Source organism: Durotheca rogersii (assembly GCF_024521655.1).
Source record: "Durotheca rogersii strain YMJ 92031201 chromosome Unknown GGS23scaffold_19, whole genome shotgun sequence".
NCBI classification, from domain to species: Eukaryota; Fungi; Ascomycota; class Sordariomycetes; order Xylariales; family Xylariaceae; genus Durotheca; species Durotheca rogersii.
In genome coordinates this window covers 57,270-82,089 of record NW_026251250.1, presented here as the reverse complement: position 1 = coordinate 82,089, position 24,820 = coordinate 57,270, and the positions used below count along the sequence as shown (strand labels likewise).

Genomic DNA, 24,820 nt, shown 5'->3' with positions numbered 1-24,820 from the left:
TCGGCAGGCTTATGCCTGCTGTACCCTCTACTGACGCGTCAACGTGTGGCAGAAAGCAATGGAGGCGAGACCACCCGTTCGGGTTCTGGGCAAGACCGATGAAGAATGCCCAGGGCGTCCTCGACCTCAAAGTCTGGGAGTGCGGCATCCCGGGCAAAGAGAGGACGATGTGGGAAGGCGGTCTCTTCAAACTGACGATGACCTTTCCCGACGGTGAGTTCGGACGAGGCATACGAGCTACGAGGAGAGAGCGTGAAATTCGGTACTAACATGTGCCTTTTACAGAGTATCCTACCAAGCCACCCAAGTGTACGTCGATAGAAGCCTCATTACCGTCCGATATTGCATCGTAGGTGGTCATCGAGGCGATGCTGACTCTAGGCCCAGGCAAATTTACACCGCCGCTGTTCCATCCCAATGTCTATCCTTCCGGCACCGTCTGCCTCTCGATCCTGAACGAAGACGAAGGCTGGAAGCCGGCAATTACGGTGAAGCAGATCGCGCTCGGGATCCAGGATCTTCTCGACAACCCCAATCCGGAATCGCCTGCCCAAGCCGAAGCGTACAATCTCTTCAAACGTGACAAAGTCGAGTATGAGCGACGCGTGCGACGAACCGTCAAGGACAACCCGGTCTCCTGAAGGCGGACGCGTTCCTCGTGTGCATCGACCCGGCCGAGGCGGGGGGAACGATGGCCCTCGAGAGGCGTTCTATTCAGGGATGCGTCGTGCTTTTTCGGATTGGAGTTTTCGGTGACGGATACCAAGTATGGATGGATGACTTGACTGCGTTGTGCATTTTGACAGCCCTCGGGCGGAGTTGAGACGGGCGGCCGCGGCTACACGCGAGGTTTTCATAAGCATCCAGCCAAGGCAATGCTTGTTGGTGTTACTACTAGGCAGGGTCGGGCTTTTAGGACCGAGAGGATAGGACGGTATTTGCTGCGCTGCAAGGGCGTTTAAACGAAGCACAGCCGCCATGACTCGCGAAAACACGTCCCCACTATCTGCCGTGCGCGCAACGCCCGAATATCTCGGGAATATTGGTTGGACACCTCCAACCACCACCTAGCCAAGTAAGATAGCGAGGACGAGCCTCACAAAAAAAAAAAAGAGAGAAAGAAAAAAAACTAGACAGGTTCCCCTGAACGTCCCATCTCCATATCAAGCATAGCTACCTAGCGCCTCCCGCTTACCGTCTATCACCTCTCAAGCAAGGATAACAGCGAGATCCTTTTACAACCATCGGTGTTGGCATACGTAATCCTGTTATCAGACCTCGCAATCAACATCGAGTCGGGGACACTGCACCTATCCGACATCTACGGCCACATGACGAGCCAAGGCTAACGTCAAGCCCGTTATCATCGCTTATCAATCTGGTGCTCGAGGGGGAGCAGGCAAACAGGTTGGTCGATATCGTGGCTGAAGTTATTTCTAGCATTGATTACTGGAAACGTCCTCATTCTCTTATCTTATATCTCGAGTGATAGCGAGAGGTAGGTAAGTTACAGGGTGGTGCCCAATTATCGGGGGCGAGTTAGTCATCTCCAGCCCAGTCACCTAGGCTAAGTTTTCCAGGCCGAAATCGGGGCGTTCGAGAGTTTTCGTTATCCGGTGCAGGTACGTAGATATGGCTTCTTATCGACGTCCATTCCGTCTGCCCTTCGGTAGCGTCGCGTGTGAACGGCCTCTACTATGGATTAGTAGTAGATAACTCGCTAGGCTAGGAATAAACGGGTATAAGGGGATTAAGCCAGAAAAATCCACAATTCTGTAACATACCCAGGCACTGTCCAATTCCGGTTGTGACTCAAGCACCTTTTTTTTTCCCATCTACCCTATCAACCTAGATATCTACACACACCACCTATACCGGGCCACTTCAGACTCCTACTGCGCTGCCTACACCTTTCCTCTCTTCTACTTTCTCCCCTACTTTTCGCGTCTTGATATCGTACCTATCGCGTGCACCGTAGACAAGACTGGTTTCCCTGCGACGAAAGCCTCTGGTTACTTACATCGCCACTCCTGCTTCGCATCTACGGCCCTGGTACCACCTGCCCCCTTCTGCGCCCTTCAATTCGTTCGACGGCGAGCACGATGTGTGGCATATTCGCCTGTCACTGGTGAGTCCCCCTCCAATCCCTCTGCCGGTGCGTGGATGGCGCAAGGCCTGGTTGTTAGGCCGTTGCTCAGTCGCTCAGCTATGGAGGGGTAGTTGCGCCCGCTCGCTATCGACCCCACCAACAACCACTACCTATTTTCTGATCTTTGATTATTTACCACCGTCCATTGGGTTTCTGTTGCTGGCTGGCCGCATATGCCGTCGGGAAAATGCCACAGCCGTCTCGGGGAGATCTTCCCAGTACTGACCAAGTCGGCTTGCTCCCAGTCATCCCAACGTCCAGAAATTCAAGCCGACGGCTCTGAAACTGGCCAAGCAGTAGGTATGATCCATATTCGGCACGGCGAGCTTCAATTGACTCCGTCTCCGCAGAATTCGGCATAGAGGACCCGACTGGAGTGAGTCACATTCGATGAACATAGTCGAGAGCAACCCGGAGATGTGCTGACCGGTAAACCTACCCCTGCGCTTCATAGGCGGCAGCGTCATAAGCAACAACACAAGTACGGGACGCCCATCGACCATACATGTGCCCTGATACTAATGCGCACCCAGTTCTCTGCCATGAACGACTGAGCATCGTTGGCGTCGGTACGTGTTGAACGCTCTCCGTGCACTTGGGCGTCTCAAGGCCGTGGTGCTGACGACGAGACTCTAGAATCTGGCGCCCAGCCTCTGACTAACGCCGACGAGACTATCATCCTCGCTGTCAACGGCGAGATATATAACCATCGACTGATCCGGAAAAGCCTAAAGAAACCCTACCACTTCAAGACCGCCTCGGACTGCGAAGTTATTATCCCCTTGGTGAGGACGCTCTCTGAATACTGGACATGGCCATTTTTTTAACCTTTGACAACCGTCGTCTATAGTACCTGGAATACGGACTTGACGCCCCCAAGTACCTCGATGGCATGTTCTCGTTCGTCCTCTACGACAAGAACCTCGACCGAACGATCGCGGCGAGGGACCCCATCGGCATCACCACGCTGTACCAAGGCTGGTCCTCGAAGGAACCCGGTACCGGCTACTTCGCCTCGGAGCTGAAATGTCTGCATACCGTTTGCGACAGAATCCGTTCCTTCCCTCCGGGGCACATCTACGACACCAAGACTGACGAGACGACGCGGTATTTCCAGCCGACTTGGTGGGATGGCTCCAGGGTTCCGGACACACCTCTGGACCTGAAGCTGGTCCGCGAGACGCTCGAGCGATCGGTGCGGAAGCGGCTCATGGCCGAAGTCCCCTACGGTGTGCTGTTGTCGGGGGGTCTGGATTCGAGTCTGGTGGCGTCGATTGCGCAGCGGGAGACCCTCAGGCTTAAGAAGGCCGCGTTGGAGGCCAACGGAAATGCGACCGAGTTGACTGAGAACCCCGATACGGGAGAGGGGTTGGTGGGTATCGACGACGAGAACGAGCTCTCAACGATTACCTACCTTCCACAGCTCAACTCGTTCTCCATCGGCCTTCCCGGCTCCCCCGACAATGAGGCTGCAATCAAGGTCGCTAAGTTCCTTGGTACGAAACACCACGTTACGACGTTTACGATTGAGGAGGGCCTCAACGCCCTGTCGGATGTTATTTATCACCTTGAGACGTACGACGTGACGACGATCCGAGCCTCGACGCCTATGTATCTGCTGTCGAGAAAAATCAAGGCCATGGGAATCAAGATGGTCCTTAGCGGTGAAGGGAGCGACGAGATCTTCGGGGGCTACTTGTACTTCCATGCTGCTCCGGACAAGAAGGCCTTCCACGAGGAGACGGTTCGCCGAGTCAAGAACCTCCACCTTTCGGATTGCCTGAGAGCCAACAAGTCGACCTCGGCATGGGGCCTCGAAGCTCGGGTGCCCTTCCTCGACAAGCAGGTATGATGGGGTAGTGTATCTCCAGTCCTGCCCTTGCTGACATGATCGTCCTAGTTTCTCGAAGTTTGCATGAACATCGACCCGCAGGAGAAGATGATAACTAAGGAGCGGATCGAGAAGTGGATCCTGCGAAAGGCATTCGACACATCTGACGATCCTGCTGCCGAGCCGTATCTGCCGGAAGAAATCCTCTGGAGACAGAAGGAACAGTTCTCGGACGGTGTCGGCTACGGCTGGATCGACGCCCTCAAGGATAACGCCGAGCTCCACGTCACGGATGAGATGATGAAGCACCCCAAGCCCGAGTGGGGAGACGACATTCCCGACACTAAGGAGGCGTAAGTTTCCCGTTACTACTCCGTTCACGGACTCGGCAACGAGACTATGCTCACGCGCGCCGGAATATAGGTACTGGTACCGTTTGATGTTTGACGAGCACTTCCCCCCGCACTGCGCTTCGACGGTTGAGCGCTGGACACCGACTTGGTCGAAGCAGACGGACCCTAGCGGACGGTAAGTCGGGCACGGGGAGGAACTTTCGGAAACGCATTAGACGCTAACGCGCGAGTTGCAGAGCCATCTCTACGCATAACGCCAAGTACGATACGGCATGAAACAGTAGTGTTTGTAGAAGATTGGATGGGTAGCTGGGACGAGGCGCAGGGCGGAAATTCGGAATCTGGGGTCATCTGAAATACCCTCGTAGAGGACCGGGTGCTAAAGATGGTATCGCGTAAGTCGGGGTATGGGATTGCACCATGCCAAATGGGACGTTCTCGGCAGGCACGGCGAGTCATGATTGGCCTCTCTCTCTTTCTCTAAGCCTGGCTGGGGAGACGAGGTCGAGCTTGGCGGCCCCGGGATTGTAGAGGTTATCATAGCTAGAAATGGCGACAGCATGTAGCAGGGCCGAAACACACCAGTACCATCACCAATGCCGAATCGAGGGAGGAAAAGGGAAGGGAGGTAGGTACATATGCCTACCTCGCCAATGACCTTGCCTACTTTATAATAGTGAACTCTCAGCAGTGTCGGGTGGAGGCCTCTCAACGTGCAGCTAGTGCGACTCTTGTATTCAAGCAGCTAGGAGTGGCCTTGTGTGGGATATGTGCGGTTGACGGTTGGTTGTATACCTACCTACTTGGAGGGAGTGGGAGACGAACGAGACGAACCGGGCGGCGAAGGGGGAGGGAAGAGAGAGAACAATTCCGGGTTGATTCGCCTTTCAGATCTCTCGGTTTGTTGGTTGGTTTCGTGACATTGTGGCGCGGTATGGTGCTATGGAGTAGTTTGGGTTAAACCGCTCCGGGCGTAGCCAGTTCCCACGTGTTGAGGGGTAAAGGGGACTGTTCCTGGATCCTGACGGGATCAACAGGGCGCCGCCACCTGGCAGAGCTGTAGCCCGGTCGGCAACGGGAGACGGGGGTCTCGGGGCTGAGGTGGCTCCGGTACCTGCGTTGCGTAGATGTAGGCATGTACCTCGGGGGCGGGAGCAGAGGTACCTTATAGCATGAGGGGCCACGGGCGGAGTACCACGGCGGGACGCATGGTATACATCGGTCACCCACGCCGCCGTCCGTCTTTGCCTCGGCGTTGACGGGGTTGTGCAGCTGCAGAGGGTAGGCGAGGAAGTACCTTGAAGTAGGTGAATAGGTGGGTGGGTACCTACGGCAAGTCAGAGGAGGTAGTTGTCAAAGACCCGGCTGGCAGGTGCAGCGCAACTGACGAAAAGAAGAATACAAAAGAGGGCAGGGAAAAGAAGAGGGAAATTTCCATCTCGCCGTTCCACCCAGTTTTAGCGACAACACATCTTCTCTCCCAATCCGCACACCTCTCTGGAGACCCAACCCTCAACACACTTTTTTTTTTCCTCGTGATTTCTGCCCCATCTCCCCCTACGGCCCGCCCTCACGCCAACGCTCTCGCCCACTACCGCCCGCCGCACCACTCGTCCGCATAGCCCAACATGTCCGTCCCGGCCTTCGCTGATATCTCCAAGTCGGCAAATGACGTGAGTGTCCCTGGCCGCCTCCGCAATCGCTTGGGCCCGCGATAGCCTGCCCACCTCGGCTGGGTTTGGCTGCACAGCCAACGGCGAATTTCCCGCATCGCGGCCCCCCCTTCGCGCAACTCGACTAACCCGGCAATTTGTAGTTGCTGAGCAAGGACTTCTACCACCTCTCGTCCGGCACCATCGAGGTCAAGAGCAACACCCCCAACAATGTCGCCTTCAAAGTCACCGGCAAGAGCAGCCACGAGAAGGCCACTAGCGGTGCTGTACGTCCTCCCCCCTCCTCCTCCCACTAACCTCATTAGAGTGAGCTGCGAGAGTGGAGGCCGATGCTCGCGTGCAAGCTCAATGGGGACGGACGGAGACAGTTCGGGCAGCTATCTGTGCATTGGAGACTGACAATTGGTCGCTCTGCTGGTATAGATCGAGGGAAAATACACGGACAAGTCGCTCGGTAAATCCACCCGCACCGCGAAAGCCGCCGAGACGGACGCCCGCAAGCGTGTCCGCCCGTCCGCGCTTTCGCTTTCATCATCCCTCACCGGAATCGCGGTGCCAGGACCGCGCGTCTGGCCCCTCGAGTTCAGCATCGTCCTAAGTCGGCACGGCTCAACATTGCTAACTATGTACCGACGCGCAGGTCTCACTCTGACCCAGACCTGGAACACGGCCAACGCTCTCGACACCAAGGTCGAGCTTGCTGACTCGCTCGCCAAGGGCCTCAAGGCCGAGACCGTCTTCTCCTTCCTGCCAGCCAGCCAGAAGAAGGGCGTGAAGCTCAACCTGACCTTCAAGCAATCCGCCTTCCACGGCCGCGCCTTCTTCGATCTGCTCAAGGGCCCCACCGCCAACGTCGACGCCGTCATCGGCCACGAGGGCTTCATCGCCGGCGCCTCCGCCGGCTACGATGTCCAGAAGGCTGCCGTCACCGGCTACAGCGCCGCCGTCGGCTACCTCGCCCCCCAGTACAGCGCCGCCGTCACCGCCACCGACAACCTGAGCATCTTCGCCGCCAGCTATTACCACAAAGTTAATAGCCAGGTCGAAGCCGGCGCCAAGGCCACCTGGAACTCCAAGAGCGGCAACACTGTCGGCCTCGAGGTCGCCAGCAAGTACCGCCTAGACCCTGTCTCCTTTGCCAAGGTCCGTACACTATACCTATCGCTCGGCGGGAAAGGAGGGGAGCGGCGGATGCTTAACTGCAATTTGAGGAGACGACTGACGAGGCAACAGGCCAAGATCAACGACCGTGGCGTCGCCGCCATCGCATACAACGTCCTGCTCCGCCCTGGTGTCACCTTGGGTCTCGGTGCCTCCTTCGATACCCAGAAGCTCGAGCAAGCCACCCACAAGGTGAGTACACCACCCAACCAAACCCAGCCCTGTTCGGCATATCAAGATCCATATGCTCTCGTCGACGGTAGCTAATGAGACAATTCCATCTAGGTTGGCGCCAGCTTCACCTTTGAGAGCTAGATTATGACCTCACGTGCTAGAAAGGCAGATGACAATTAAACATCCGCCCCGGAATTTTTTTACGTTCTAGACGATAGAAGTAGGATGAAGAAAATATTCCCCGGGGGTTGCATCCCAACGATATACCCCCCCAATGCTTTTTTTCATCATAATGATCGCCGTTTGCAACTTAGAAAAAGCAGCAGCAGCAGCAGCACCTAAAGATGTGCCGGAAGCAGTGAAAAGCTGAAGCCGAATCCTAAGGGGCGCAATGAAGAATAATAAGAAACAAAACTTTCGTAAGAAGCAGGTGTCTTCTACTGGTCCACCGAAGTGTGTGAATAGCGAGATGGTCAAACACGATGAGGGACAAGGGTGATCTATTACCTCTTGGTCATTTCTAACGATCACATATCCCCCCTCCTCCTATAGAGGGGCAGGGTACGGTGAGCGTCGTTGATTTTTCCACATACAAAATGCCTCTCGACGCTTTGAAATGCTCCCCCGAAAGTAGGTCGCACTTATTGCACTTATATGCATCCTCAATTTCGACGCCCCTTTCTGGAGGTGGGGGGCCAGAGGGGGTTTAATAAGATGAATATGGGGCTAGGGGGAGTCATCTGTCTGCGTCTTGGGGCGACTGGCCCAGCGTCCCGTAATTCATACATTCCCATGGTGCACTATGATTACCGTAAGGACATACACACATACATACAAACATACTGCAAGGTCCCTCTAACGGCCCCTACCATCGTGTCGTTCCGAGTTGTGCCGCCTCATACGACATCTCTACGATATCTGCCCGATGTCTCGGAGCTAGTACAGAAAATACGCGAGCGAGACACTACAGTTCCCGTTCTGGCTGTCGGTGTACGCCCTCTCGTCGCTCGCCTTCCTGCCAGAGAGCCCCTTATGTTTATCTCGGTCGCTCGGTCGTTCTGTAGTTCGTGTCTACGCCAGGAAAAGAAGAAAGCGTCTGGTTAGGCCGGCCATATTGCCGAGGCCGGCATCTCGCTAGTTTCCCGAGAGGGCGCCCTCAGAGTCTATCACTCCGGCGGCGGCGGCGGCGGGGGACTCTCGCCGCTGCCGCTGCCGCTGCCGCCTGCGGTCTTGCCCTGCGGTTTCTCACGCTGCGGTTTCTGCTGCGGTTTCTGCTTCCGGCGGTCGGCGCCGTCGGCGCCGGAACCGCGGCTGCTGGGGGCCCTACCAGCGCCAGCGCTGCTGCCGCTGCTGCTGCCCTCGCGGTGGTAGTCGCCGGCCACGAGCGGGCCCAGGAAGGTGCTCAGGACGAGCACGCCGCCGACGACGAAGAACATGGCGACGGGGCTGCGCTGGTCGTCGTCGGGGGTCGAGGCGGCGGGGCGGGCGGCGGAGGACGACGACGCGGCCGCCGCGGCCGCCGCGCGCCGGCGCTGCTGGTTCTGGCCCGTGCGCTCGTGGCTCTCGCGGTCGAAGTGCGGGACGCGGTCGGGCGGCGAGAAGGGAGACGCGGAGCTCCCCGGCGGCGGCGGCGGCGGAGGAGGAGGAGGGGGAGGAGCGCCGGCGCTGCTGCTGCTGCCGCTGCTCTCATGCGCGGCGCGCCGCTTCGCCGCCTGCGCGCCCCACCCGCCGCTGCGGTAGAAGCTGGGCGGGGGGCCGCGGAAGGCGGCGCGGCGGCGGCTGAGGCCGGAGGGGGGGCGGCCGCCGGCGGGGTTGGTGGCGGCGGCGACGGTGCTCGAGTAGGAGGGGGGCTTGGAGTGGTGGTGGGAGTGGTGGTGGTGAGGGTGGTGAGGATGGTGCTGCGCGGACGGCGACGGGAACGCGTGCAGCCGGTCGTAGTCGGCGCGCTTCGCCGGGATCGAGAGCACCGAGTACGCCTCGCTGATGCGCACGAAGCGCCGCGACGCGCCGTGGCGGTCCGCCGCGTTGTGGTCCGGGTGGTGGGCCTTGGAGAGGGCGTAGAAAGACCTGCGGCGCGCGCGGGGGGGGGGGACGGAGGGGAGTTAGCTATCGGCGTGGGTCGGGAGTGGGGGGGGGGAACGGCGAGAGCAAAGGGAAGGGGGAGCACCGCTTACTTCTTGATCTCGGCCGGCGTGGCCCCCGGGCGCAGCCGCAGCGCCTCGTAGTGGTTCTGCGCGCCGTCGACGTGCTGCTCATCGCGCAGCCCCGCCGTGCCGCCGAAGAGCCGGCGCGGCGCCGCCGCCGCTGCCGCCGCGACGCCGACGGGGCCGGCCAGGGCGCGGCTGAGCGGCGGCGGCCAGGCGCGAGGGGCCCAGAGCATAGGGCCCCAGCACCCGCGGCGCGCCCCGTGCTGCTGGCGGCGGGTGGGTGCGGCGCGGCGGAGCAGCAGCATGCCTCATCCCGAACCGCCGCGCGCGAAGTCTGGCTGCCTGTCCTGAGCTCCGCGTCCTGCCCTCCTTTTTTTTTCTTCCTTTTTTTTGGCTTGTGGCTCTCGTTCTCCAGTGCGCCAGCGCGTGGCGACGAGTCGGTTCTCGCGGGGGTTCGAGAGAATTAGGTGAGTGGTGTGCGCTGAGACGGGCGAGGAGGCAAGGGGGGGGTTTAAAGGAGAAGAAGAAGGAGAGGGAGAAGAAAGGGATGGAGCGGATTCAGGGTCCCAAGTGACGACATTGACGGACTCGCCAGGCCCGTCCGATTGGCTCTGCCTTATCAGATCAGATGCGGTGCGGCTGATGTGGCTGTGCAAGGCCATGTGCGTGGGGCGGCACGTTGATCTGTGTGGCTTCGCTCTACGAGAGATTGCCACAAAGGGTTCACTTTCGTTGCTTCGCTGCCTTATCCATATTTAAGGCATATAAAACGTTGAGAGCTGAACCTGACTGATGAATGGAAAGGAAATAAAACTAGGTGCTAGAAACAGCTTAAACACAGCGTTTTACGATCAATTAGCTGGGGCGCACTTTTCGTCAATTCAGCCGATCACAGGGCACTGTTTTGGGTGCCTCAGGTGCCGCAGGGGGACCTTTCAAGAATACGGTGTATTTACCTAGGTAAAATGTTTAAGGAGGTAAGGTTTTTGCGTTGGTATTTTGAATTGACGATTTCACCCTTATCTTCAAACTTATTTCAGCTTCGAGCTTGCGGAAAGTTGATCCTAAGAGGATAAGACGAGGAGGAGCATTTCCCGGGGCTCCGCAGCGTCTTGTCGAGCAAGAAATTCATTCTACTGCGTGCCTCAAAACCTGTGTGCACGCACACAGCTGAGTCTTCAAGTAGGGAGGCCAGGCTTGAGCATTCTCCTGACATTCCTCAACATCGTATCTGGCACGCTAACGATCAAGTCTCTCTCACAATAACGCTGACGTGGGCTATAAGGTTGTGGCAAAAATGGTTACCATTTCTCATTATCATGCAAGCTGCGGCCTCGCCAGTCTGGAATTTTCTTACTGTTGAACCTAGGAAGGTAACCTAAAACTTTCCAATCTACACTTCATGGGTGAAGGCGCAGCTACTTATTCTTAGTGGAACGTGAAGCACCGTCTCAATGTCAAGTTCCCATGCTACTGCTGACATCCCGACCTCGACGACTGGCGGGAAAAGGGGGGCGAGTAGACGGGAGATAGTTCAACCGTCAATCCATCCACGCACCGCATGAAGATCTATAGCGCACCGGATAACAGCAGCTCCTAGCCCCCTCCCCTCCTCTTCACATCAACCCGTTAATGAATCCCGCGACGTCCCTCTACGGCCAGCGCGCCAGCCGCGATCCGACGTGCGGCAGGCGACGGTCGCGCTCGAGGCGTGTTAGTCGAGCTTCCTACCTAGCCTGCCAACGCCGCCCCACCGAAAGAGGGCAAGGGAGGCTTCGCTGGCTCGGTTGGGCAGTGAGGGAGAGGACGCGAGAGCAGCGCCAGCGCGCACCAGTGTTCCCCTCCCTCGCCGCTCAGCGCCAACCCGCTTAAGGCAGACGGCACGCGTAGTCCAGCCGCGACAGCAGGTTTGAAGTAAATCCCTACGTACGCATTGGCCGGCGTGCGACGGGGTTAGGGTCCGTCGGCATTTGGAGGTCTGGGATTTGGTGGATCTTGGTCGCCCTCCAGGCTCGAGGGCACTTCAACCCAGTGAACCGGGTTCGTCGGGGTAACATCTGGGTCCGGCACGGGTCGCGCTGGTTGACGCGGTTGTCTAGTGTCTATAATTAACGAAACCGAAGCCGAAGCGTCTAACGAAATAACCGTGCTTTTTCCATCGTAACCCAAAGGCCGAGTGATTCGCAACTGTCTGCCTCCCTAGGTTTCCTTCGTATCTACCGTAAAAGCCATTCATCACCTCTGCCATTTAGGAGGCCTCCTCTGCCTTCTTGGCCTCGTCGGACCGAACGCGCTCGACGGTGGCCTCGACCTTGTCCGTCATAATGTTCTTCACGCTCTTGAGGAGCCAGACGGCGACGATGGCGAGGACGACGAAGGGGATGACGCTGACCCAGGCCAGTCGGTATGCCTGCGCATACTCCTCCTTGCTCGCCTCATTCGCGGCGGCCAGGATCTCGGCAGTCGCTCCGGGGATGGTGGTCTTGTATAACTGACCGTCGTCGGCAGCTTTGGCGATCGCGTCAACGCTGCTCAGCGGCAGGCCGGCTGCGAGGGCAGCACCGCCGACGTTCGCCGCGTAGTGGCCCGTGAGACGTCCATTGATGATGGCGTTAAGCGCCGCGGAGCCGAAAGCACCGCCGATGGCACGCGCGGAGTAGGAGAGACCGGTCGCTGTAGATAGGTATGCGTGCGGCGCCGTAAGCTGGACGGCCACCGGGAGGAGAGCCAAAGGACCTCCTTGGCCGATACCGGCGAAGACGTTGATCACGAGTTGGATACGTTCCCAGGATGGCTTAATGAGAGTGTAGCAGATACATCTGGCGGATGAGTTAGCTACCGGTCAACGAGCGAGGACGGCAGAGATACTTGAGAAAAAGAAACGCCGACGAGACCGGGCAAGCAGGGACCGAGGTATACTTACACAGCGAAGAAAGAGGTGAATGTTACCATTAGGGGCGTTTGAAGATCTTTAAAGTGAGTCGCGTACCAGGTAACCAACACAACCGTGGCCATGAAGGGCAGGTGGAAGCTGAGCTGGCGGACGGCGATCTTAAAGGAATCGGGAGCGAAGTCCAGGTGCAGCACGATCTGGGGGATGACGGAGTTGACAGCACTATAAAAGACCCAGCCCTCGACCACGAAGGCGAATGTGGAATAGGCAAAGTTGGCGTTTTGCTTAAAGAAAATGTGGGCGATAAGACCATCGCTACGGCCCTTCCACTCTAGAAGAGAGCACGAGAGATCAGCTGAGCTTGCTCAAACATAACACCGACAAGCGAGACAGAATTCGACTTGGCTTACCGTAGACGCCAAAGCAGACGAGCATCGCAAGTCCTACGCTGAGGGGGGCTGCGACGTGCGGGTCAGACCAGTGGTAAGCACCGCCGGCCCAGTTAAGAGCCAGAAGAATAAGCGTTGTACTGCTTATGAAAAAGAAGGACCCGATAGGGTCGCAGGCCCAGAAGTAATCCTTGAGCTTCATGTGCGTGTATAAGGTGTTCTTCGGGGGCCAGTAGAAGAGGAAGAGTCCGACGGTAGTGAGGCCGTGGAATCCCGCCTGCATCCAGAATATGTTACGCCAGCCGTCGGGAGCGAGGGCCGTCAGAGCGCCGGTGCTGAGATAGGCCATTCTGTTGGAAAGCTCGGTTAGCTCCCCTCTGTATGGTCCCTGGGCGGGTTCGGTGGAGTCGGCTCACTACCTACAGTCCGGAGCAAGATGCAGCCACGCCCAGGATACCGTTCGCGAGGGCACGGTACTTGACTAGAATACCGGGATAATCAGCAGCTTCTCTTCCTTCGGCTATTCAGGTGGGTGGCACGCTCTTACGGGGCAAGATCTCGGAGGGGATCGCGTGGATGACGGAAACAGTGCAGAGCGTCGCGCCGATGAGGATGCTGCCGCCGGCGAGGTCTGACATGGAGGCGGCGCGGGCTGAGATGACGGCGCCTACTAAGGCGATGAGCGGGGGGATCGTCGCGACGTACTTGCGATCGAGCACGTCCGACAAGCGGCCCAAGACCGGAGACAGCACACTTTGCATAAGGAGGGGACCCTGGATAATCCAGCCGGAGAGCGGACTGCCGCCGAGATCTCGGACGATGAATGCAATGACGGAGCCTGCACCGGCGACTACGAAAATCTGACCCATGTTGCTGTTCGCGTTGGTTAGCAAGCTGGACGCGGAACGCCTGCCCAGCCGCGAACTTTCTTTGCCTCCTGTCGTGCTTCCTCCTCTTCTGCCGGAAAGCAGAGCCGTCGACACGAGGTCTGATGCAAGCGCACCGAAGGAAACTCACGCAAAGGCACAAACGGCGACAACCAGCTAATGAGCGATGTTAGCCATAGAAGTCGGAGAACTCGCCACGCTGGATAGGAGCTAGCAACGTACCCATGATCTCCAACCCAGCTTGATGTGAACGACATTCCGAACGGCCTCCTCTTCGATAGAAGGGATTTTCTGATGCTCCCGCTGCTCCTCTTCGGTGTTAGCCGTCTTCTCCTCGTCGTTGCTGTCCGACATGGTCTTGTTCCCCAGGCGGGTTTCAGGTGGGTAATTGACTCTTGGGGAGTGAGAAAGTGACTATACGGAGCGGGAGAAAACCCGGAACACAGCACTCCAGCTCCGCTCACAGTTCTCCTTTATGACTCGAGGAGCTGGTGATTGAGAAGGGAAATGTCGATGTGTCGAGGTTGAGAGCTTCAAGGAGGGGTTCATCGTGGAACGGCGACAGCTCCCCAGAAGAGTCAGGATCCTTTTATAACCCTCCTGTCGAGCTCCAAAGTGACCAGGGGACTCCCGCCGCCGGATCCATCCCATCTGATCCGACCCGGTCTGTCGCTCCTCTTAGCATTCCCCACGGGGCGCCAAACTACTCTCATCTCTCCCCCGCGTTCGGCTCCACAGCCTCCATCATCATGGGGTACGGCAGCTAGGTGGATATCCCTTAGCGGGCCTGCCGCCTATCTTCAACGGAGTTTCGATATTGATGCATTCCCCCAAGTTCGGACATCAGCAGAGTTCTTCTCGCGGACCGCCAGGGATGCTTCCGGCGCAGTAAAAGTCTGGACCGCAATGCCGAGATTCTCTCGCTGCGGTTGCGGAGCTAAAGGCAGCGCACCTACACACACGCACGCTCGAGATACACGCGTACTCGTTGCATACCGGCTGCGTACGTCGGGTGTAACGGATAGTGGGGTTATTAACTCGTCGAGCAGAAAAGCCACCCGTAGGAATGAGGCAGTAAATAGGTAGGTAGTAGATGCGGTGTCAAGGTGACATAGGATGGAGTAAGAGATGACTCGACAGGCCTGGCTTGTCGAGGTAAAATCTCTCATACCGCTTTGTCCTCTCTTGCCGGTCAATCTTTCTGTCTGTGTGCATCGTTGGGGTGATGGGCTTGCGAGTAGGCATACTCACTAATACTAGACACGAACAGAATTAGACCTAGGATGCGCCATTATACCTTAGTACCACACATCCTAGACTCTCGGATGACGGGTCGTTGCCATTGCGGGAGATCTGATTGGAGATGCGACCCCCTCTCTGGCACCCTTTCTCCTGAGGCCTGCAATCTGGTACCCCTCGGGCCCTACGTAATAGGGTAGTAGGAAGGCGTTTAGGCGAGGTTAGCCAGCCCATACCGAGTTTTACCTGTCGTCTTCGCAGCATCGATCGTGACGATGTGCCTACCTATAATATGCGTATGTCTGCTAGTCTTCCGTTCTGTCCTGAGCGATTTCTCGTCACCGGAGCGCCACTTCATCGTCAGGACTCGTTCATCCCGTCGCGAGCTTAGGACACAGAGGGGAGGGCCAGCCGGTCTAGCTCAGATGTGCCAGTCGAAGCGATGATCTACGCATCTCTCGTCTGCGCGTATGTGCATGTAGGTATGAATGTAGGATCTCGTCTTGCGTCTGGGCCGTGCGTATCATTAGTCCTCGCGTCGTGTCCCTCAACAAGCGCGTCGCCGTAGGTATGGAGGGCATATAAAGAGGAGGTGATATGGGTACCTAGAGTCGATCACCAACAGCGAAATGAAGCCGACTTGTCTATTAATATTTGCTCAGCCCCTTGCCCGGAACACGAACCGGTCTGGCGATGGTAATGATCGGCATAGCTATCAAGCGTAATGGCCCAGGCAATGAAATCTGAGGTGCCGTAGTGCAGGGCAGGTTGACGAGGGTTTCCTCGGGATGGTTAAGAAATTGTGGTTGTAATGACTGCCTACGTGGTAGGCGGTCCCGTCGGCATAGGGCAGGCCAAGTCGCACCGCCAAGCACCAACCAGATATCTCAAACGACGTCCCTCGACCCCTTTTTACCCATGTATCTCCCTACATGCATGCACCTACGCACTAAGGTATTATATAACGACAGGCACCTAAGGCGCGTAGTATACCTACATGTCTACCTATGTCTACCTACCTTGAGATCAGTAGGTTACTTAACCAAGGATAGGTTCGATTCCTAACAGCGCTACTTGGTAGTCTTCGTTCTTTAGCCCATCTCCTTGTAGGTAGGTCAACGAAGTATCGCCTACTGTACACACTGTGACTAGATTCGGGATGTGTATCAAGGTTGGGTTGTCACCTGGGTCGATTCGAATAAGCCGTTAGCCGTGGTATTAAAATAAGACCCGAATTATTCTGCTTCGTAGAATAATTCGGGCTTATTTTTAGCATTTACGCTAAAAATAATAACCTATCCGGAGGATAGAGAGATATAAGAAGTATACTTAGTTTATTTAATAACGATTTTTACGTTTACGAACTTTATTTATAATAAAAAACATAGAAAACGTAAGAAATTATATATAATTTTTAACGGGATTAAAATCTAAGATTAAGAAAGATTAAGAAAGATTAAGAAAGATTAAGAAAGATTAGGAAAGATTAAGAAAGATTAGGAAAGATTAGGAAAGATTAGGAAAGATTAGGAAAGATTAAGAAAGATTAGGAAAGATTAAAAAAGATTAAGAAAGGTTACTATAAAATAGGTTAGGAAAGGTTAGGAAAGGTTACGGTAAAATAGGTTAGGAAAGGTTAGGAAAGGTTACGGTAAAATAGGTTAGGAAAGGTTAGGAAAGGTTACTATAAAATAGGTTAGGAAAGATTAGGAAAGGTTACTATAAAATAGGTTAGGAAAGGTTAAGAAAGGTTACTATAAAATAGGTCGGGAAAGATTAAGAAAGGTTACTATAAAATAGGTCAGGAAAGGTCAGGAAAGGTTACTGTAAAATAGGTCGGGAAAGATTAGGAAAGGTTACTATAAAATAGGTTAGGAAAGATTAGAAAAGGTTAGGAAAGGTTACGGCAAAATAGGTTAGGAAAGGTCAGGAAAGGTTACTACAAAATAGGTCGGGAAAGATCAGGAAAGGTTACTGTAAAATAGGTTAGGAAAGGTTAAGAAAGGTTACTATAAAATAGGTCGGGAAAGATTAGGAAAGGTTACTATAAAATAGGTTAGGAAAGGTTAGGAAAGGTTACGGTAAAATAGGTTAGGAAAGGTTAGGAAAGGTTACTGTAAAATAGGTTAGGAAAGGTTAGGAAATAAGGGTAGAAAACGCGTTAGAAAAGGTTAGGAAATAGGGATAGAAAACGCGTTAGTAAATATACGTAAGGATTTTAAATTATAAGACTTCATTTATCCCGCCGTTTTTATTAGGTACACGCATTTTTAGGAACCCATAGCGCGTTTTTTAGCTAGTAAAAATAAAGTTTCCTCTAAATGACCCCTTTATAGGGTTATTTATAGGGTTATTTACAGGGCTATTTACAGGGGTATTTAACCCCGTAATTAATTAGTATAACAGGGGGTTATACGTATTATAACTATCCTCCGGATAGGATAAGGTAGCATGAAAAAGACGGAGCCGAATCGGCCAACGGGCACTCGGTCCTCTATAACATCACATCCTCTGGGCAATGCCTCTTCGTACCCAGCACATAGGTAAGGAATATATACGTACGTGTGGATACGTGCCTATGCCTATATGCGTATTACTTTCCCTCTCCTCCGCCCCCGTAAGGCGATATGATCCGCCAACCAGAGTTAGGCTGTACCTATACGGATTAGCTGCGACTGTCAACGCCCCGGCGCCGTGGATGAAGCTGGGCTTATTGCGGGGGAGTGTATGCGAGTGCCGGGGGGCCGCGGAAGCAAGTAAGGCGCGGGTTCCGGGGTGGTTAGGAGAGAAACGTCTAAGTGAGATGGGTACAAGACACTTACCTATCTACCACTACGTGGATGCTACACGGAGTATTGGATACTGTCGATGCCGGAAAGGGTTTGGAATAACATCGGCAGCGCGAGGAGTATTGCATTGGACTAAATATAGATATTATTACTACCTTACCCTGCCTAGCTAGGTACCTATTAGGCGTCAGGGCGCCACCACAACAGTACCGGGTCTACAGGTCAATTTTACGCCAGACAAGAGGCTCGGCCAACGGGGTCCAGCACCTCGACGCATGGCATCTGGATTTGTCGATTTGCTCGGATTCAACTTGAGAAGACGACCTGCAGGCGGTGGCTCCGGAAGTACGGGCTCCGACAACGCGGAGCGATGAACACCACGCCGCCCAGGCGCCCACAATCGTGCGGTTTCGGTGGAACGAGACGAGCGTCATCACAGCGAAGGACTTCAAACGCGGTCGCTGACCACGATCATCGTAATGATGACGGCGGACCTTCACTTACCGATCCGGTACGCGGCGAGCTCGGGGGCAAGATGATCAGCCACAGCCCGGCCACGACCGGCCCACGAAACGCGGTCGCTAGGGAGGTGGCGGCCACAACCACCATGATGCGCACCCACCGGGCCAGCCTTGAGGGGCCCTATACGAGGACGTCGAGCGCGAAGTCCATGCCGTTACCGCCAACGCAGAAGACCTACGTAGCACTACGTTAAGCGTATATCAACAATGCGGGGGTACGTTGGCTAGTCCAACAGCGGATTGCTGTTGAGAGGGAAGGGATAGTCTCAGTAAGCCAGGTACTCGGTCAGTCTCCTTGATGTCCTCGAGCAGAGGCGTAGGTCTCGGCGCTCTGGCCCACGGCTATAAGCACAACGCCGAGGGTGGCGGAGCCGGCGTGAGGTGTGAGGTCCTTGGAGCTCCTGGGAACCGATTATTACTGGGGCCTGACTTAAAGCTGTAGTTATGGCTTGCCCAATATTGTTGGCTGAGGTGGGCGGTGGTTGAGGTCTCCAGGGCTCAAATTCAAGGCACGCCCGTACCAGCTGCTCTCCACTCCCCGTTCTCCGCCATAACATTCGGTTTGTGAGCCCCTAGTTATGTGAGATGGTGAGATATACGAGGTGAATGGACCCAGGCCAGATTCAATGGCTCCTTGGTGGGAACCTAGTATACTCAGCACGGAGAACAAGAGAGCGAGGCTTCTGCATACCTACTTATCAACGCCACAGTGGGCACTCTCCGCCAACGGGGCTGGTTTGTGAATGGTCGCGCCCGCGCCATAGAACCTACGAAAGCTCGCCCGGTATCGAACGCTATTGGCGAGAAGTATCAAGGAGGAATACTTACCTGAGAATGAGAGACCCGATCTGCTCCGGAATCCTTAGTATTCTGGCAGATCTCAGCTCTCTACGGGTACCGATGGCTTACATACGTCGCTGCCAGGATACTATGTCGGTATTAATGGCAGTACGTATAGTTTGGTACGGTTTCTCGCCGAATCCATCGAGGGAACGGTTGGGATCGAGCTGACCAAAACTAGAATGAGAATGATGCCTCATATGACGATGACAACACCGACAGAAGGGACGGCAACATGAACATTAGTGGCACGAGGGGATCTGTTAGGTGTCGTGTAACAAACCAAAGGACAAGTCTGAAGATTGCCGACTTATATTTACACAAGTATGAGTATATGCATATGCTAATAACATATGCGTATGCGTATACAAGTCATTTGCATTATGTAATCCTGCGATAAGGGACCGATAACGGGTCAACATGGACTCTCAGCTGTTCAAGCTTCATCCCTCAACAGTCCCGGTGTTTCTCTTTTAACTCGTTCCGACCAGGCGGCTCGCAGCTCTCCGGACAGCATCCAAGATGTCGCGGAAGCCAGCCAAGGGAGAGTACATCGAAACGGTACGTCAGACCCCCAATTGCCATCCTCCAATTATACCTACAGTCCACGGACAAACCAATCAACCCCCGCTCCCTCTCTAACATCCTCTCCTCCGCGCGCAGGATACCGGCAACAAGGTGTCTCGAAAGGCGATCTTGATCGGAACCCAGCATATCATGCTGGGCGGAAAGACCGTCATCCAAGCCGAAGCCATGATCCGAGGGGACCTCGCCCGAACTGCCCAGCCTGCTTCCGGTTCTGCCCCTGCCCCGGGTAGCAATACTGCCGTCGCCATTGGCCGCTACTGCTACCTGAGCAGAGGATGTCTTCTGCGCCCGCCGGGTCGCATCTATAAAGGGTCGGTTGCGCCAGACGCGCTGGTCCAAGGCATCGGTTCCCCTCTGCCTCCTTGCTGACGACACCTGCCTGCAGATCGTACACCTACCTCCCTCTCCGACTGGGCGATCACGTTTTCATCGGCGAGAGCACCATCGTCCAAGCGGCCACCATCGGGAGCCACGTGCATATCGGCCGAGACGTCGTCGTCGGCGAGTTCGCGATTGTTAAGGATTACGTCCGCATCCTCGATGGCGCCGTCGTACCCCCTAATATGGTCATACCCAGCTTCAGCATCGTAGCTGGCCACCCGGCTCGGGTCATCGGTGAGGTGCCCGAGGGCGGCCACGAGGCTTTCGAGCTTAGGGAGATGTACAAGACGGTTGGCAATAACCCGCAGCCGGCGCCTATCTGATCCTAGCACCACGCATCCATCCATTAGTAGTGCGACACGCCGACTCGACATCCAAGACGGAAATACCTCTGGAGCTTCGCCGTGGGTACCCCCTACCGATCCCCGCCCCGTCTTACATTAGCTCTCTGCACGATACTGGAGGCGAAACAACATTCTATGAAACATTCACGACCCGCCTACCAAGCCAGCCGTTAGTATCGATCGACGGAGGCTTGTAGACGGGAGGGATTCCTACGAGGAGACGGACATAGGAGTAATGGGGCCATGGCCGGCTTGGGAGGGGTCGTGAAGCAGCTTCTAGAGCTTGGGAAAACACCACCCAAAGCCGAGATCGGGATATTTTGAGAGGAAGAGAAGTCTCCCACTTGCCCGAATTGGATCGAAATGGAGGCGTCTGGACTTTGCCTACCAATGTAAATTTTGCGGTTGGCGCCGAAATTATTTATGATACCCCTCTGCGCTCGTTACGCTTAGAAAGCATAGCATACGAGACCAGGACTGAGAAAATAAATAGGTTGACACGAACCTCATGAGCAGACTTGGATAGGCGATTTAGTAAATCTAGTAGTACGAAATACGTCCCAATGACTCGATCCAAGACACATTATAGGAGATTTGGCCGGTTCTTTAAGCAGAGATGTGAAAGGGGTGCATCCTAGAGGGACTGAAGGCAACTTATCTCCCAGGCACATGTCACGGGAGAACCCTAAGCACTACGAGTATTATTAGCTGCTTACTTACGCCGCCGAATGCGCTCTCTTCCTCCTACTGCCCGCCCATCTTCAAAATCCTCTACATATTAGGGCCCACGCATGTCACCAATGTTCGGCCCGCCTCGCTCAGTGCCTGCGAAGCCCCGGCGCAGTCCGAGTCCGCTGAATGCGGCTGCCCGCGAGCCGCTACCCCACCCGAGAAGAAGGTCGCGCCAAACCGGCCGAGGAGCGGCTGCTTGCCCCGACGGCTGGCTGGCTAGTCGGGGTAGACCGGATATGTGCTCGATCGGAGGGACGTGCCCGAGGAGACGAAACTTGTTAAAGCCCCCCACTAGACTTCGACGGCGCGCGTCTGAGTACTCAGGCACGGGACGCCGTGTTTATACGTGCACAGGGACGTGGAAAGCTACATAAAGGCTAGTCAAGATTCGAACGCTGCATGTTGGTAGAAGATAGGGGTCTGGTGACTTGTCTTTTCGAATACTCGTGACCCTTGTTCGATTTTAGATAATAGCCATGGTTCGTCTCTGCTAGCCTCACAATACCCCCCACCTTCAGTAATAAGGCATCTAGAAATCGAGGTTGTGGGAGTGAATTAGGGGCCTATACACCGGGTAACACGAGTCTAGTTCCCCTGCGGTATGAGGCTCCTTACAATTGCTTAAACGCCGTAGGTCCCTACTTCGAGCTCCTAGTCAGCGGCTGGGGTTACAGAGAGGCAAAGTCTAGAATCGAAAAGGTTCTGTCACATGAAAACGTAGATGCTTGCAGTTCCCTCGTGGATTTCCCGACTCATACCATCATCCAGTTTCTCTAGCTCGCCGGGGAGTGCTGAATGAACGAAGCTTGGGAGTGCTAGCTATAAATATTCGCCGCGCCATAGGTCTATGCACTTTTCAAAGCTACTGTCGCGCATTTGTGGCACACACAGCTTACGGTTTCCGACGGTGTGGCCGCCGGATCACTTCTCCACGACGAACTGGGATAACGTGAAAAAGGTTGCAGTGCTAGTCGTAGGATAGCTTCGGGATTTCGGCATGGAACTTCGACTGTGGGGGCACTGGTAGTTTACCCCTGAGCCAGCCAGGCTAGGAGCAATGGTGTCGAAGAGCCCTCATTGCGGAGAGGCCGAAGGCAGTGGGGAGTAAGTATACTATAGGCTCGCCGCAGGTGGCGAGGGTTGTATATTGCGGGGCAGCCGTGCTTGGCTAACATGTGCAAAAGCCGAGTCGACGGTGTAGGCCGCTCTGCCCTCCTTTCCCTACGTGGACCAGCGAGAGACTGGTGTCTCTTCACGACCCGCGTGCCGTCTTCGTCGTCGTCGTGTCGAGTGTATGTGGAAATCTGTTATCTACCGCGTGCGGCGGCAAGAATTTCCTCCCGCCTCGCCTCCAACGACCCCGCTGGGCCGTGACTATCACTGGGCTCCGTTGCTACTATATGTACGAACTAAGCACATGCATTTTCGGCTCGTGTTGCATGCGGGAGTTGCTCAGGCGGGAAAACGACCGGGCTCTGATCACCGACACCGACTCGTAAGAATCTAGAATGGGGTTGGTTCTAAATTTGGGGTATCGTCTATCTGATTTTCTGTATCTCAGGTATAGAGACACTAGTGAGGCCGGCGTGCTTGTCCCTTTCGCTGCGCCGGATCCGCGCCAGACGAAAAATTTCCTTGGAAGTCCCTTAGCCACGAGCCGGTTCCGCGGCGGCACGGGCCCGGCTATACAACACGAGAAGCGCTGGGAGATCTGGTTGGTTCGCGGCATATTCCCATCGAATTTGTGATTGTGGGGCAGCGCTCTTCTGGAAAGCTGGAACCGGCCCCAACTATGATGGAAGCGGTGTTCACGAGCCTGGCTGAGGGTATGTGACCTGACCGTCAGCAGGTTTTTTGTCGAAAATTCGAGGGAGGCAACGGCGATAAAGCGGAGAGGCGGATCCGGCTGGTGGAGGCTAGAGGGCCCGACTAAGGCCATGTGGCGCCCGAGCCGTATAGGTAGGGTAGAAAAGTATGGTGGTCCGCTTATGAGTAGGCGAGGAAACATGAGTAGCTTCAAGTCGAATTGTAGAAAGCCGGAGCAGGAAATACCTAGTCCCGGCCCAGATCCTGGAGAGCAAGGTTATAAGGAGTAATATCCAGTCTGGTCCTCACCCAGTGGTGGCTACAAGGTAGCTAGGGCGCTTGGTCTGTCCCATCATCTTTTTCAACCCTTGGGGTTCAGGAGGTAGATATGTAACTAAATGTATATCTTACCACATGACGCTCTACTCATACTGTCTAGTTTTCTATAAAGCTACACGTCTGTGCGTGCGTGCTCGTTTGTCTGGCGTGTCATTCCAGTCTATTCTAATATGTTGAAGCAACACACAAGAAGTTTCACCGTTCTAGCCGAGTCACCACCAAAAAGTATTGGATTCGACTCCCCCAGATGGCCAATGGGCAGGCGGCTTCTCCCTCTCAGATTCGATGTACAGAGAGAGGGACTTTCTGTCTACGGAAGTGTGTACATACGACGGCACGCAGTGTCATCTAGTCGATGGGATGGGTGCCCAGCGCATCGGACGATGCCGCACTACCCAACCTACCAACTTCAGGACAGGAAGATGCGATATTCAGCATGCATGGCGTAGTATTATTGGTAGATTCGCATTACGATGCGTAGTATTTGATCTCGAGATCTCCATATGTATATGTATGTACTACGTGCGTGGCTCACCGCCAACCAGTGTTGGCAATCGTCATGTTGAGACGTGTTTCCTAAATGCCTTGGTACCCAGGATCCTTGGTACCCAGGATGTATCTCACCGCCCCGTGGGGCTATCTTGTGCTTGTATCTTTGAAGACAGGGATTGTGTCATGCTTGGCCTTGCCCAGCTTTAGCTTACTACCGAAGATGAGTTTTCGACCAGGCAAAGCTTTACATTGGTTTGTGCGCAGGTATATGTGACGGCAATGAGGACTTGATACTAGAATAACACATTCGAGATTTGTGTGACAAAAGCAGAAGACAACGAAAATCCCCTTGTGGCTGCGGACATGCCGCCGAGACAAGGCCAACGCTGCTGTTTTTTTGACACTTGGGAAGACGACGTAGTGTCGTAGTGTTGAAGATTCGCTTAGAAAATTTCCTAAACCCCCTCAATCTTGACGATCGCCCTAGTGTTACATGGCAAGGATATACGATATCCACTTATTATATAACAAGAGCCAAGTTATTGGCCAAGTCTTCGTGCCAGCACTTTAGACCAGGGTTGGCTCAACGGCTCCTGTGACAAAACGGGAAATTCCCTGTAATGAGCCCTGTACCGGGCCTGGTCCCCCCAACTCGTGCCTGTAAACGAACTGTGCTGAAAAGCCAGTGGATGGATTGATGGGGGAAGACCCGCTTGCAGGCCTACAACCCTAGGACCCTTAGGGATCGTGAGGACCCTGCAGAACGTTGAGCCTCTTCCAACGAAGATGGGTGTCCCAGAACCACGTGTAACTGGTAGGAACCGCTATTAGTAGGTAGGTATGCCAAACAAACCCCCTTTTTCTCGTTGAGGGCTCGAAGCGCCCCCCCAACTTCCTGTATCCTAGTGGGTAAGCAAGTCACAAGGATAGGGGCAAGCGGAATTTGCGACTATACATAGGATCGAAAAGGTACTTCTCTGACCGAGGAAATGGAGAAACCCCGCAAGGTAGAAACCTTTCGTGGGCAGACTGAGAGGTAAGTGAAAGTAGCTGAAAAAGAATAAACAAACAAAATCAAGGGAAAGAAAAAAA

At 54.9% G+C, this 24,820-nt stretch overlaps 5 protein-coding genes across 5 annotated transcripts; 3 read left to right on the top strand and 2 right to left on the bottom strand.

Annotated features, from left to right (window-relative positions):
* The first annotated feature begins 1,595 nt into the window (after positions 1 to 1,595).
* GGS23DRAFT_154545 (asparagine synthase) lies at positions 1,596 to 4,661 on the top strand. The gene is made up of 11 exons (XM_051511381.1): positions 1,596 to 1,622; positions 1,979 to 2,128; positions 2,395 to 2,445; positions 2,500 to 2,525; positions 2,604 to 2,630; positions 2,683 to 2,718; positions 2,786 to 2,934; positions 3,000 to 3,995; positions 4,050 to 4,333; positions 4,404 to 4,508; positions 4,570 to 4,661. Exons 2-11 carry the CDS (start codon positions 2,103 to 2,105, stop codon positions 4,607 to 4,609), a joined length of 1,740 nt encoding a protein of 579 aa, XP_051369841.1. The 5' UTR covers positions 1,596 to 1,622; positions 1,979 to 2,102; the 3' UTR covers positions 4,610 to 4,661.
* Positions 4,662 to 5,724: 1,063 nt separating this feature from the next.
* On the top strand, positions 5,725 to 7,739 carry GGS23DRAFT_154508 (uncharacterized protein). Its single transcript, XM_051511380.1, has 5 exons — positions 5,725 to 6,006; positions 6,150 to 6,272; positions 6,430 to 7,149; positions 7,240 to 7,359; positions 7,453 to 7,739. Exons 1-5 carry the CDS (start codon positions 5,962 to 5,964, stop codon positions 7,480 to 7,482), a joined length of 1,038 nt encoding a protein of 345 aa, XP_051369840.1. The 5' UTR covers positions 5,725 to 5,961; the 3' UTR covers positions 7,483 to 7,739.
* A 737-nt stretch (positions 7,740 to 8,476) lies between these two features.
* On the bottom strand, positions 8,477 to 10,118 carry GGS23DRAFT_612090 (uncharacterized protein). The gene is made up of 2 exons (XM_051520460.1): positions 9,516 to 10,118; positions 8,477 to 9,408 (listed from the first exon to the last, which is right to left on the bottom strand). Exons 1-2 carry the CDS (start codon positions 9,791 to 9,793, stop codon positions 8,508 to 8,510), a joined length of 1,179 nt encoding a protein of 392 aa, XP_051369839.1. The 5' UTR covers positions 9,794 to 10,118; the 3' UTR covers positions 8,477 to 8,507.
* Positions 10,119 to 11,548: 1,430 nt separating this feature from the next.
* On the bottom strand, positions 11,549 to 14,347 carry GGS23DRAFT_154364 (MFS general substrate transporter). Its single transcript, XM_051511379.1, has 7 exons — positions 13,880 to 14,347; positions 13,788 to 13,813; positions 13,318 to 13,643; positions 13,194 to 13,251; positions 12,792 to 13,120; positions 12,412 to 12,712; positions 11,549 to 12,307 (listed from the first exon to the last, which is right to left on the bottom strand). The coding sequence occupies exons 1-7, from the start codon at positions 14,009 to 14,011 to the stop codon at positions 11,737 to 11,739; spliced, it is 1,743 nt and encodes a 580-aa protein (XP_051369838.1). The 5' UTR covers positions 14,012 to 14,347; the 3' UTR covers positions 11,549 to 11,736.
* Positions 14,348 to 19,471: 5,124 nt separating this feature from the next.
* On the top strand, positions 19,472 to 20,940 carry GGS23DRAFT_577134 (trimeric LpxA-like protein). Its single transcript, XM_051516905.1, has 3 exons — positions 19,472 to 19,607; positions 19,710 to 19,945; positions 20,020 to 20,940. Exons 1-3 carry the CDS (start codon positions 19,569 to 19,571, stop codon positions 20,336 to 20,338), a joined length of 594 nt encoding a protein of 197 aa, XP_051369837.1. The 5' UTR covers positions 19,472 to 19,568; the 3' UTR covers positions 20,339 to 20,940.
* The last annotated feature ends 3,880 nt before the right edge of the window (positions 20,941 to 24,820 follow it).